This window comes from Neoarius graeffei, chromosome 2 (genome assembly GCF_027579695.1).
Source record: "Neoarius graeffei isolate fNeoGra1 chromosome 2, fNeoGra1.pri, whole genome shotgun sequence".
Classification (NCBI taxonomy): domain Eukaryota; kingdom Metazoa; phylum Chordata; class Actinopteri; order Siluriformes; family Ariidae; genus Neoarius; species Neoarius graeffei.
The window spans coordinates 16,163,106-16,176,890 of record NC_083570.1 but is presented as its reverse complement, the minus strand read 5'-3'; the positions used below and the strand labels follow the sequence as shown (position 1 = coordinate 16,176,890).

At 41.5% G+C, this 13,785-nt stretch overlaps 1 protein-coding gene across 1 annotated transcript; it reads right to left on the bottom strand.

The window, feature by feature from the left end:
- Window positions 1–4,931: 4,931 nt before the first annotated feature.
- On the bottom strand, window positions 4,932–13,454 carry LOC132881449 (cell adhesion molecule DSCAM-like). The gene is made up of 6 exons (XM_060913914.1): window positions 13,379–13,454; window positions 6,821–7,138; window positions 6,404–6,712; window positions 5,987–6,052; window positions 5,586–5,693; window positions 4,932–5,487 (listed from the first exon to the last, which is right to left on the bottom strand). The coding sequence occupies exons 1-6, from the start codon at window positions 13,422–13,424 to the stop codon at window positions 5,432–5,434; spliced, it is 903 nt and encodes a 300-aa protein (XP_060769897.1). The 5' UTR covers window positions 13,425–13,454; the 3' UTR covers window positions 4,932–5,431.
- Window positions 13,455–13,785: the final 331 nt, after the last annotated feature.

Sequence of the window (13,785 nt, the reverse complement as noted above, 5' to 3'; positions counted from 1 at the left end):
TGACCTGGCGACTTGTCCAGGGTGTACCCCGCCTTTCGCCCGTAGTCAGCTGGGATAGGCTCCAGCTTGCCTGCGACCCTGTAGAACAGGATAAAGCGGCTAGAGATAATGAGATGAGATGAGAAGTTCAATTTATATAGCGCCTTTCACAAACCCAAGGACGCTTTACACAAGAGTTACCACCAAAAAAAAAAAACTAGGAAGAATAGTGTGAGGTAAAGAGAAAAGTTTTCTTTTCTTTTCATGGGAGGAAAACAGGCTACTGGCCCTTTACAAGCATCGCGAACTGAGCGACCAGATAAAAGGGAACATACACAAATATCATATTGATCCCAGTGTCACATATTTGCCCAGCAATATTTGTGAAAAAGCCTTAGCTTTATCAGAACATCTTCTTTCTTAACTTTGTGGAAGCAAAGTCGTGAATTAAATCCTCAAAGTCCATGTCGTTGACCAATTCAGATTCAATGGCCAGCAGGGAGAGTGCAGACAGCCGCTTCTGTCTCACTCTCACCCTGAGTTCATTCTTCACTTTTTTAAGTTGAGAAAGGGATCTCTCGCCCTCGCTGTTTGTAACTGGCAGGGTTAACAACAGTCCGAGGGCCACAAACAAACTCTGGAAAGTAGTCTGCTAGCCATTTTTTCATACAATTTGCAGCATCTCCTCAGGTGAACGGCTTTTCTCTTCCTGCACAAAATTCTTGAACTGAAGAAGTTCACCCCAAAATCTTTGTCCAGGTCATCTGGATATGTAGAGGAGAGCGCAGCAGCATGTATGCGTACACCATCACAGTCTGTGTCGGTATCAAACAAAACACCAAATAGTCCATTCAGGTCCCTGTATGCATCAATTTGTTCAGAAAGACAAGACAGCAACTTGTCAATGATCACGTAGTAGGTTTCCACCTTGAACCGTTCACTCCCATTTAACACAGTGTCATTCTCCATGGACTCATCAGCGAAACTTTTTCTTTTCTTCACCCGTTGTGTCTCGTGGCGATAGATGTGTGCAACGCCCTTCGTATCCTGAGATGCCTTTTCAAACTGAGAATGCCACAAACAAATGCAGAGACTCGAGCAATCGTTGTGCAGGATCCAAATAAGTTTTCTTTGTGAACAAAAAAACTTTCGATTGCTGGCACATTTTTCACGGTGGCTATGTGCCGCAATTCTTTTTCTTTCTTAATTTTCCTTTTTGCAAATCCACTTAACTGATGGCTGTCCATTTTGAAGCTGTTCAAATGATCCATTTTGTGCCCGCAGCACTGCATCATTGAGGGCTCATGGTCTTTGATTGGGGGGGAGGGGCACCCAAATCACTATTATTTTTATACATTTTATATATTTATGTTCTATATAACTGTTAATTATGTACCTTTTTTGTGTGTCTTATAGTCAATAATGTCAAAAATATTACAAATATTAAAATATTTTCAACTTTGTTTTCATCATTTGGTGCCACCGCATTGGTTGGTGCCCCAGGGCACTCACTCGATCCTGTATACGGTTAATCCAGATGTGGTTTACACATCCGATTTGAACGCCTTCAGGCCCTTAAAACTGGTTGCTCCAACTGCATCAGTTTCTGAAAGAAAACCCAACCTACAATCACTGCAAGAGAGAAATCAATTTCCCACTCAATTTACCTTAAGGTTAAGAAATAATATTGATTCACAGTGACATTATTAACACCTGCATTTTTGCAGGCTCCTGGTTACTTATTCAGAAAAAAAAATGTAGGTTGTGTACAGGACCATACTTGATATTTATTAAATGTGGCGTGTTTGCATAAATGGCCACTAGATGGGTCTATTTGAGCACAAAATTAGAAACCTTTTGAGATTTGAGTTCATCTGGAGGAAGGAAAGAATTTGGTGTCCTGAAGGCCATTGATTTTGTTGTAAACAGATTGAGATCCTTTCTGATTAATGGCAACATTTTTAGTGCAGCCAAGAGCTATGTTTAATGTCAAGGTGTTGTGGGTTATATTTTACATTGGGATTATTATGTTCAAAAAATGAGATAGGGTTGGGCTTCGGGTTCGAATATCAGAGAAAGCCAATCAGAGGCAGAGTAGGGCGGGTCATGCCTTTGCCATCCTAGGAAACAAATATCGCTCCCTGCCTGAATCCAGCTGTTGGTCATACGATGATAAAACAAGGGTACATCCTGAACATGTACAAGCGCAGTTGATCAAAAAGTTTATGGAGGCCATTTTGTGCTCTCTTCGGCCACAAGAGTTTAAAACTATCCACACAAATGGACCGTCCCAAATATTACATCACAGTCGCATATAGGACCGGTTATAAGTACATAGCCCAAACATAGTTACGAGGAAAAGCCCACATGACCACAATGTGGGCATACATACAGCCCAACGCAGCCCGGCCGTCCAAAAGGGGTGTGTATGTTGATGCCAACCGATAGTATGGAAGCCTTAACGGTTCAAATGTCTTAAGACATATAAATTTGATGTGTTAATGCGGACGCTGAACTTGACATTATAATCGGCATTCCACAGTAAATTCCTGGAATGAGAACTCAGGACAGGGTGACATGGTGGTGTAGTGGTTAGCACTGTCGCCTCACAGCAAGAAGGTCCTAGGTTCGAGCCCAGGGGCGTTCTGTGTGGAGTTTGCATGTTCTCTCCGTGTCTGCGTGGGTTTCCTCCGGGTGCTCCGGTTTCCCCCACAGTCCAAAGACATGCAGGTTAGGTTAACTGGTGGCTCTAAATTGACCGTAGGTGTGAATGTGAGTGTGAATGGTTGTCTGTGTCTATGTGTCAGCCCTGTGATGACCTGGCGACTTGTCCAGGGTGTACCCCGCCTTTCGCCCATAGTCAGCTGGGATAGGCTACAGCTTGCCTGTGACCCTGTAGAACAGGATAAGCGGCGACAGATAAAGGATGGATGGAGAACTCAAGACATTTCTCCTTCTTGCCAGCAGGGGTCACACTCACCAGATGGGACCCTGAAATTGTGAGTCAGCAAGTCATCCACGCCACAAAACTTCAGGCAAATAATAATCACATTTTAAACATGTTTTTATTGAAGAATAATACATAATTGTGAGATGTTTCATTTTATCTTGAAGACAAAAGATTACAAACAAAACTACAGAAAAATGTATTTTAAGGGGAAAAAAGCAAGACTCAAAATACACAGAAATGAATTTTAAAAAGTCCATCTAGTCAATAAGAATAATATAAATGTTGTGAATCTGAAACAGGCCTAAAAATGGGTGAATATCAGAAATAAAATTGCATTTAAAAAGGAAATGGCATTCAAACTATAAAATATAAACTTTTAAATCAAATAATATCCAGGAGATTCTGCATGACTGTTAACATGCTGTACAATTCAGTATGAAATACAGTGTCTTGCAAAAGTATTCACCCCCTTTGTATTTGTCCTGTTTTGTCGCATTACAAGCTGGAAATAAAATGGATTTTTGGAGGGTGAGCACCATTTGATTTACACAACATGCCACCCACTTTAAAGGTGAAAATTGTTGTGCTGTTGTGACAAAAACAATAATTCAGATGAAAAAACAGAAATCTGGTGTGTTCATATGTTCTCACCCCCTTTCATATGAAACCTCTAAATATGAGGTGGTCCAACCAATATAATTCATAAGTCACATAATTAATTGATTAAAATCCACCTGTGTGCAATCAAAGTGTCACATGATCTGTCACATGATGTCTGTATAAATCAATCTGTTCTGGAAGGACTCTGACTCTGCGACGCAACTAAGCAAGCAGCATGAAAATAAAGGAGCCTCCAAACAGGTCAGAGACAAAGTTGTGGAGAAGTATAGATCAGGGTTGGGTCATAAAAAAGATCCCAAACATTGACTATCCCAGGGAGATCTATTAAATCCACTATAGCAAAATAGAAATAATATGGCACCACTACAAACCTGACAAGAGAAGGCCCTGCCCAACAAAACACAGACCGGGCAAGGAGGGCATTAATCAAGATGCAACAAAGACACCAAAGATAACACTGAAGGAGCTGCAAAGATCCACAGCAGAGATGAGAGTATCTGTCCATAGGACCACTTTCAGCCATATGCTCCACAGACTGGGGCTTTATGGAAGAGTGGCCAGAAAAAAGTAATTGCTTAAGCGAACACGTTTCGAGTTTGCCCAACAGTATGTGGCAGACTCCCCAAACACATGGAAAAAGATTCTCTGGTCAAATGAGACTAAAAAAAATTGATCTTTTTGGCCATCATGGGAAATGCCCTGAGACACCCAGCACCCTGAGAACACCATTCCTACAGTGAAGCATGGTGGTGGCAGCATCATGCTGTAGGAGTGTTTTTCATCTCCAGGGACAGGAAAGCTGGTCAGGACTGAAGGAAAGATGGATGGCACGAAATCCAGAGCAGTTCTGGAAGAAAACCTGTTTGAGTCAGCCAGAAGTTTGAGACTGGGGTGAAGGTTCACGTTCCAGCAGGACAATGACCCTAAACATACTGCTAAAGCTACACTGGAGTGGTTTAAAGGGAAACATTCAAACGTCTTGGAATGGCCAAGTCAAAGCTCAGACCTCAATCCAGTTGAGAATCTGTGGCATAACTTGAAGATTGCTGTACACCAACGCAACCCATCTAACTTGAAGGAGTTGGAAGAGTTTTGCCTTGAGGAATGGGCAAAAATCCCAGTGGCTAGATGCACTAAGCTAATAGAGACATACCCCAAGAGATTTGCAGCTGTAATTGCAGCAAAAGGTAGCTCGACAAAGTATTGACTGGGGGGGGGGATACCAATCACACTCCAGATTTCTGTTCTTTCATCTTAATTATTGTTTGTGTCACAGTAAAACAACAATTTTCACCTGTAAAGTGGTAGGCATGGTGTGTAAAGCAAATGGTGCTCACCCTCCAAAATTCCATTTTAATTCCAGCTTGTAATGCGACAAAACAGGACAAACACTAAGGGGGATGAATACTTTTTTGCAAGACAATGTATCAACCTGAACATGGAAAAGTGTGGGGAAGAATAATTTGTGAATGAAAAACGAAAGATTAGCTATAATACATACAATAAAATCCTAAGGCCGGTCCTGGATAAGTGTAAAATCTGGTCAAATGAATGAATTGATAATCAGTGTTCTGAATTAAAATCATCTTGTCGAATTGAATTGAAAGATGAGGAAAACATGGCTGTTATTCCACTAGGGGGCAAAATAGAGCAATAAACCCCATGGCAATCAACTCAACCACTGACATCATGTGAGCATGATTTAATTCTTTATGAGCATGCTAAAAAGTTGACATGTGAACTATTTTGCTTAAAAAAATGTGGTTTAGAGCAATGGCAGTGAATGTGTATGCAGGTGTGTTGGTAACTATATGGTCTTTTAATCGTGTGTTGGATTGTTGCTGCTGTTAAACGTGTATCTTCTGTTGATGTTCTTCCCAACTACAGACTCACTGTTCCATCTCCATCAGCCCTGCTGTAATGAACTGTAACAGGACCTGGAAAGTAAAATACACAAGGAAAGCTCAGTTCATGCAGCTAAAATGTTGGGGACATGGATGATAAATTTCCACAAAGAGCTGGAAAGTGTTTGTACCTTTCTTTCTGGTGATGTAATAGACCACAGCCACGATAATGTGCAGAAAGAACACAGTCACTACGCCAAAGGGGATGTAGGGAAGATGCTCTGGAGAGACTTCAATATCTGTAAGAACATTTATTTTTTTATTTGAGGTTATATAATTTACACTGAAGATTATCACAAGACTGTTCTTTCCTTAAAGATGTTAGCAGCCCAGGAGAACACACTAAGTGCATCTGAAATGAAAAGAAGTTCATGTAGAGTACTGATCAGGACCTCTTTCAGATGTTTCAGAGGGTGCAGATGCTTTGTCATTGAGATCAGATAAAGTTAGTGTGTGATTCTTGCTGTGAGCTGATGTACTAACACACTAATAAACCCTTTTCATTCCAGTGTGTATCAGTGGTGTGTGGTACCTGGTTTGGAATGAGGTGAAGTTGTTGTGGTCACTGGTGCGGATGTTGAAGGTTTTGTCGGTGCGTCTGCAAGGAGAGAAAGGTTTTTAATAAGTTAGAAATAAAGAGTGTGAGATGCAGTGAGTGAAGGCAGGACACAAGTGTGTAAACTCAGTATGTTCTTTATTAAAGACAATCCAGGAATCGTAGTGAGAAGTGAAAATGGGTCAGAACACAAACTCAGATAATCCATCATCATCATCATCATCATCATCAACACAAACACAGACGAGGAGCAGAACATGCAACAGAAACTTTTCACATCTGATTCTTACATTTTATTTCTGATTTTATGTTGCATTTTTCCTCCATTTCTTTACATTAGCTACATACTGTAGTCAACCTCACACATGGTTTATATACAGAAGGTCATTTTACCTCTTACTGTGAGATAGACGAATGAGATTCTGTTCCTGATCCAACACCTGTACCATCCTCCATCCTCTACAGTCAGGTGTGATATGAGCAGAGAGAGATTTCCTGGAAGATGATCATTAAAGAGCTGAACTCTGTCTGTGTAGAGACTTGTCTGGTCCTTTGGGAAGATTTCTTTGGAATCAGAACCATTTAAAAACATCCATGTGAAAGCTTGTGGTTTGGCTTGTAGTTCAGAGCAGGAGCAGGGCAGAAGGACAGACTGTCCCACGTATCCAGTCATATACACTCTCTGTAGATTCAGTGTGCAACCTGGAGAATGAACAAACATCAACAAATTGCATCGCTGTTACAACATCAGATTAATCTGTCATGAGATTATCAATGAAGTAGCATTGTGAATAAAAATGAGTCGTTTACCTTTAACAGTGAGTTTGATGTCTCTGTATTGACTCCCTTTAACACTACACATGTAATCTCCTCCATCCTCTTCAGTCAGGTGTGATATGAGCAGAGAAAGATTTCCTGAAGAGCGATCATTAACCAGCTGAAATCTCTCTTTGTCCTGCTCACTCTCAGGAGATATCTTTACCCAATACTTTTCATTTCTTATGTATTTCTGCCATGTGAATGTCTCAGGTGTGGTTTGGAGGTCAGTGCAGGAGCAGGGCAGCAGTACTGAGTCTCCTGTGGATGCAGTGATTTCTATTAAGACTTCATTTCCTTCCAGCCTGCAGCCTGTAGGAACACAGCAGGTAATGATGTGTTAATGAGCAGTTCACCATCTGCAGCAACTCTACAGAACTACAGACAACCTGGAACTCTACAACTCACTAACATCTACCACTCACTGAAGTCCACAGTTGGGATGTAACTGAATATGAAAACATGAACAGATAAACTGTATAAACAGATTTAAATGGATACAAATACAGATAAAGTCAGTATCTGAAGTGCAATATTCATTTACTCTTGTTTCGAAAGCTTGCCTGAAAGAGTCACAGATAGGTCACAAATAATTATAAAACATTATTTACAAGTAATTTTATGAACAATATGTCACTGTGCTGTATGCTTTTTCTAATCTACTGTAAATTTGAAAATAAAATCTAATCCACTCCATTTGGCTGATGCTTTTACCCAAAGCATCTTATAAAACTGGAGCAGGACACACCTGAGCAGGTGAAGGTTACTCCCGGCACCAGAGCAGCTTCATAGTGCTGGGATTTGAACTCATAACCTTTGTATGCTCAAATCTTTAACCACTGATGCACCACTTCTTTCTTCTAGCTTACACTGATTTAACCACATTTACCATTAAATTAACTGAGACTTAAACTCCAGTGCTTTACTTAACCAAAGTATCAAGCTTACAAAAAAAAGAAAAACTGTCAGATCCACGCACGATCGTGCCGGGGCACATCGAACTTCCACACGCATGTACAGTATTCACGCTCTGAGCAGCGCACACCTCAAAGACTAATTACACACACCTGTCCAAGATCAGAGCATAATCAGCGCATGCATACAACCCCGATTCCAAAAAAGTTGGGACAAAGTACAAATTGTAAATAAAAACGGAATGCAATGATGTGGAAGTTTCAAAATTCCATATTTTATTCAGAATAGAACATAGATGACATATCAAATGTTTAAACTGAGAAAATGTATCATTTAAAGAGAAAAATTAGGTGATTTTAAATTTCATGACAACACATCTCAAAAAAGTTGGGACAAGGCCATGTTTCCCACTGTGAGACATCCCCTTTTCTCTTTACAACAGTCTGTAAACGTCTGGGGACTGAGGAGACAAGTTGCTCAAGTTTAGGGATAGGAATGTTAACCCATTCTTGTCTAATGTAGGATTCTAGTTGCTCAACTGTCTTAGGTCTTTTTTGTCGTATCTTCCGTTTTATGATGCGCCAAATGTTTTCTATGGGTGAAAGATCTGGACTGCAGGCTGGCCAGTTCAGTACCCGGACCCTTCTTCTACACAGCCATGATGCTGTAATTGATGCAGTATGTGGTTTGGCATTGTCATGTTGGAAAATGCAAGGTCTTCCCTGAAAGAGACGTCGTCTGGATGGGAGCATATGTTGCTCTAGAACCTGGATATACCTTTCAGCATTGATGGTGTCTTTCCAGATGTGTAAGCTGCCCATTCCACACGCACGAATGAAACCCCATACCATCAGAGATGCAGGCTTCTGAACTGAGCGCTCATAACAACTCGGGTCGTCCTTCTCCTCTTTAGTCCAAATGACACGGCGTCCCTGATTTTCATAAAGAACTTCAAATTTTGATTCGTCTGACCACAGAACAGTTTTCCACTTTGCCACAGTCCATTTTAAATGAGCCTTGGCCCAGAGAAGACGTCTGCGCTTCTGGATCATGTTTAGATACAGCTTCTTCTTTGAACTATAGAGATTTAGATGGCAACGGCGGATGGCACGGTGAATTGTGTTCACAGATAATGCTCTCTTGAAATATTCCTGAGCCCATTTTGTGATTTCCAATACAGAAGCATGCCTGTATGGGATGCAGTGCCGTCTAAGGGCCCGAAGATCACGGGCACCCAGTATGGTTTTCCGGCCTTGACCCTTACACACAGAGATTCTTCCAGATTCTCTGAATCTTTTGATGATATTATGCACTGTAGATGATGATGATATGTTCAAACTCTTTGCAATTTTACACTGTCAAACTCCTTTCTGATATTGCTCCACTATTTGTCGGCGCAGAATTAGGGGGATTGGTGATCCTCTTCCCATCTTTACTTCTGAGAGCCGCTGCCACTCCAAGATGCTCTTTTTATACCCAGTCATGTTAATGACCTATTGCCAATTGACCTAATGAGTTGCAATTTGGTCCTCCAGCTGTTCCTTTTTTGTACCTTTAACTTTTCCAGCCTCTTATTGGCCCTGTCCCAACTTTTTTGAGATGTGTTGCTGTCATGAAATTTCAAATGAGCCAATATTTGGCATGAAATTTCAAAATGTCTCACTTTCGACATTTGATATGTTCTCTATGTTCTATTATGAATACAATATCAGTTTTTGAGATTTGTAAATTATTGCATTCCGTTTTTATTTACAATTTGTACTTTGTCCCAACTTTTTTGGAATCGGGGTTGTACAAGGGGTGGCCATGCTGTGACTAAATTGGGGGGGGGGGGGGGGGGGTGTTCCGGGGGTCCTCCCCCGGGAAAATCTGAATTAGCTAGATTTGATTTCCTGTATTCTGATGTATCTGGTGGCATATCTGGTGCCTAACTCATGAACAAAACCCATGTGAGCCAAGAGGTCAGAAATTAATGTATTAATTTATGTAACAAAGCATCTGCAAAACAAAGAAACCATCCAACTTGTTTACTCTAGTTAAGCATCAGGATTTTAACGATCACTACTAAAATGCAAAAGTAAAAACTAAAAGATCACCTGTCCCAGGCACCTGGGAAGTAGGAAGGATATTAGTCAGGCTTGAATAAAGAGTGCTTTGCTCAGGAAAAGGAAAATACTTGTATACTTAACTCATACATACAACATATGTAAACACTTACAACATGTTGTGATATTGTCCATTATAAGTACTGTACAAACTAAATGTGTTGAGTTACAAAATGTGTGTGTGTGTGTGTGAGAGAGAGAGGGGTAGGGGGAGAGTGTGTGTGTGAGAGAGAGAGGGGTAGGGGGAGAGTGTGTGTGTGAGAGAGAGAGGGGTAGGGGGAGAGTGTGTGTTGAGAGAATGCAGGAGTGTTGTGTATGTATGAGTGTGACAATTATTAATCAATGTGTACTCTCACCAGTAACACACAACATTTCTATATTTTCATGTAACAGACAAACATTAACTTTAAAAGTTGTATTTTGCGGTTAGAGTGAGCAAAGTGATTCACAGACAGCTAACTTGCCGACGTAATTTTCTCTTTTGAGTTGTACAATCGAAAACCACCGACGTTTTGCTTTCTATCTAGTATCTCTCTGTGTGTGCACACAGCACAAATCGCACTGTAGCCGGATATCTATAAAGACGCATATTTATCTATACGGTTGCATTTACATGTAAACAAAGGATTCAGTCACTGAAAACGGATACTTTCGAAAACCCCGGGCAAAGTGGAGATTTCTGGAAACTCTGAATTGTCTGAGGACAGAATTGTAACTGTATGTCTACAAAGTGAGAAAACTTGAAGAGAGTATAAGAGATGAATAACTTGCATCCCAAATTAATCGCACGTTCACGTAGTTCGTAGGTTGTTGTGTTGTCAGAGTAGAGCATGACTATCTGATACCACCTGCTGCTTGAACACGCGAAATGTTTATGTGCTACGGTAATATGCATCCCCGCAGAAACCAAATAGGCAAAACAAAAATCCAGCGAGCGAAACTAACATTTCGTGGGACATATCGGTTTTATAAATTTTATTGACCAGCCCTGGGCTGACCAGGGCTGGGCCAAGGCATGACCTGGGGTGGCCACGGCCCCCTCTGGCCACCCCTTAGCTCCGCCTCTGATTGGAGCCCAAATCTCCAGAGTGCTTATGGGTCAGCTGCATGATCTACTGGCTCACCGGCACACTGGGTTGAACACCTAGTGAAGATGCAGCACCTAGGACACCGGGGCTCCCAGTCTTTCACCGAGGAACGCAACTCCTGGTCCCAGACCTCCAGGAAGGAGGCCCACCAATTTTTTTTTTTTTTTTTTGGGGGGGGGGGCTGAGACTCCAGAAGCTGATGCAGAGGAGGAAGAGGCCTTCACTCCAGAGCTCCCTCCAGATGCTGGAGCAGTGGCCCCCACTCCAGAGCCAGTGCCAGGGTCCGACAGGGCAGCCTCTGCTCCAGCTTTCAGTGGGAACAATCTCTTTGCCATGCTGCCTGGCTATAAATATATCATCCCACCTCCTGGTTTCGAGGAGTTCGTCACTCCACTGCCAGGTTTCAGCTTAGACGAGCTATTCACTTCCCCACTGGGCTTCAAGGACGTCATCGCCCCACCACCTGGTTTCGAGGAGTTTGTCACTCTGTTGCCTGGCTTCAGAATGAATGAGCTCTTTACTCCACCATCAGGCTTTGAGGACGTCATCACTCCACTGCTAGGCTTCAGCAAGGACGAGACTGTCACAGAAGCTAAGTCCAGACCTCCTGTGGAGCCGAGACCTGAATCCATACCCATGCATGAACCCATGCCCGAACCCAGGTCCAGGTCTAGATCCATGTTTACATCTAAGCCAGACCTGGGCATTTTACGGCCCACGGGCCGCATCCGGCCCTTTGGTTCATTCTGACCGGCCCGCGTAAGGTTAATTAGAAATTACAAAATAAACGTATTTTCTAATTTTTCCTCATGCATGGACTGAATGTGCATTGCTTTTATTTTGAAATTGTGTTCAACAAAAACGCAACACGCGCGACATGAACATGACATGAAATCCCACGAAACCTAATCCCGCGATAACTACTTCTGTAATTTGTCCAGACCAACCACAAACTTGTACGTCATCCTTCAAACGGTCCAGCCAATCACATAGTGTGACGTCACCAGCAGGCGCCGGAGCCCAAGCCGATCTCCGGCGAAAAACGCCAAATGAGGTGATTAGACTACAAATGTGGGCATCATTATTATAATATGATGTATCTTGCTTGATATTTGGAGTAGAAAGACAATATTGTGATGTCTTCATTGTGTTTTGGGGTGAATGCGACTGAAAAAAAAATGGCACAAACGTTCACATCTTGTTAGCCATTGTTTTGGGAAATTTGATTGAATAAATGACATTTTTTGTAAGGCAACCTTGTTTTTTTCCATACTCTTACCAGTCTTAGCAGCTTGTTAAAACAATGTTATTTACTGCTTTATATAAAGAAATACAATTAATATTATGCAGAATTTAGTTCAGCCTTTTGGTCCGGTCCTCCACAAAATTTTCTGTTTCTCATGTGGCCCCATGGAAAAAATATTATAAAAAATAAGCCCATGCCTAAAACTCCACCAGTGTCCTCACCACCATTTAAGGTCCAACCTGAACCCAAACTTCCACCCACGTCCATGTTCTGGTGCCATGTCCCTCTCAAGCCAGAGCAGAGCACCAATGGCACTGCACCCAGCAACAGGTCCTCATCCCCAGGGACATTCAAGAGAAGTTTTAGCTCTGGAGGGAGATTTTTTTTTTTTTTTTTGGGGGGGGGGGGGGGGGTGTCACATTTGCATGCATCCATGTATGTTAACGCCTGGCACGCTTTGAAAGTCCCATCACACACATACGCACTCTGAGCAGCACACACCTTAAAGACTAATTACACACACGTGTCCCAGAATAGCGCATGCATAAAAGGACACTGTTAACTCAACAACATTGCGGACTATGGCGTTCCCAGTGACCCTTACTGAGCCGTATGTTTGTTGTTATTCTGGTTCTCGACTCAGATTCTGTATTTTGGACTTTGCCTTTTGTCTGTGCCTCAGATTGTCTGTTTCTGCCTCGCTCGACCTTTGCCTGTCCACCATTGCTGATTTTGCCTGCTGACTTGGATTATATACCTGTATTGTTATATTCACAATAAGCACTTTTCTGCACTTACATCTACCTCCACCACTTACATGACAAAAGCAAAGCATATAAACTTACATGTCTATGGGTTTGTGTTCATCTTATATGCTCACAATAATAAAGGGCACAGAAACTGTTATTTTAAAACGTTACATAAAGAGACTCTTGATCATCCTAGCTCCTGTCTAAAGCATTAGATATCCCACTATACATTACATTTTCTCTTATTTTACTGCAAACTGATGCTATTTCTGTATCCTGGATGTTCCTGGATATTGTGAGCACTAAACAGATACAGATACATTTCCATGTCATAAGTAAGATTACTCCATGATTTGAAGATTTAAAGGCTTTAAGAGTAAATACTGACATATTTTTAATGAAAGATTATAAATACTGTAGGTGAGAGAGAGAGAAAGAAGCAGACTCACCTTCAGTGATGTGGAGAAGAAGGAGAAGATAAAAACACAAGAGCATTTTAATAACGCATGTCCACAACTTACTAAATGTCCATAAGCAGAGACACAATGTGCTGAAATGCAGAAATTTTCGCTCTTCAGTGACAACCTACCCACATATACAACTACACACAACCACAAACCCATTACATGGAATAAAGTAATACTTTCCACAACTTTTTTCAGTTGCTACTTCCTCTTTCATGTGTTTCACCACATGATGCAGCACATGCAACTCTATCTATCTATCTATCTATCTATCTATCTATCTATCTATCTATCTATCTATCTATCTATCTATCTATCTACTGTATGTGACCCATGTTAGTATTAAATCACCTTCAGTGATATGAAGCTGTATCAGGAGTAGAAAAAACACC

Coding starts and splice junctions, on each gene's coding strand:
- LOC132881449 (XM_060913914.1), bottom strand. CDS start 13,424: ATGCTCTTGTGTTTTTATCTTCTCCTTCTTCTCCACATCACTGAAG. Junction 6,053..6,403: donor CGTCTATCTCACAGTAAGAG/GTAAAATGACCT, acceptor CTCTCCTTGCAG/ACGCACCGACAAAACCTTCA. Junction 5,694..5,986: donor TTCACCTCATTCCAAACCAG/GTACCACACACC, acceptor ATGTTCTTACAG/ATATTGAAGTCTCTCCAGAG.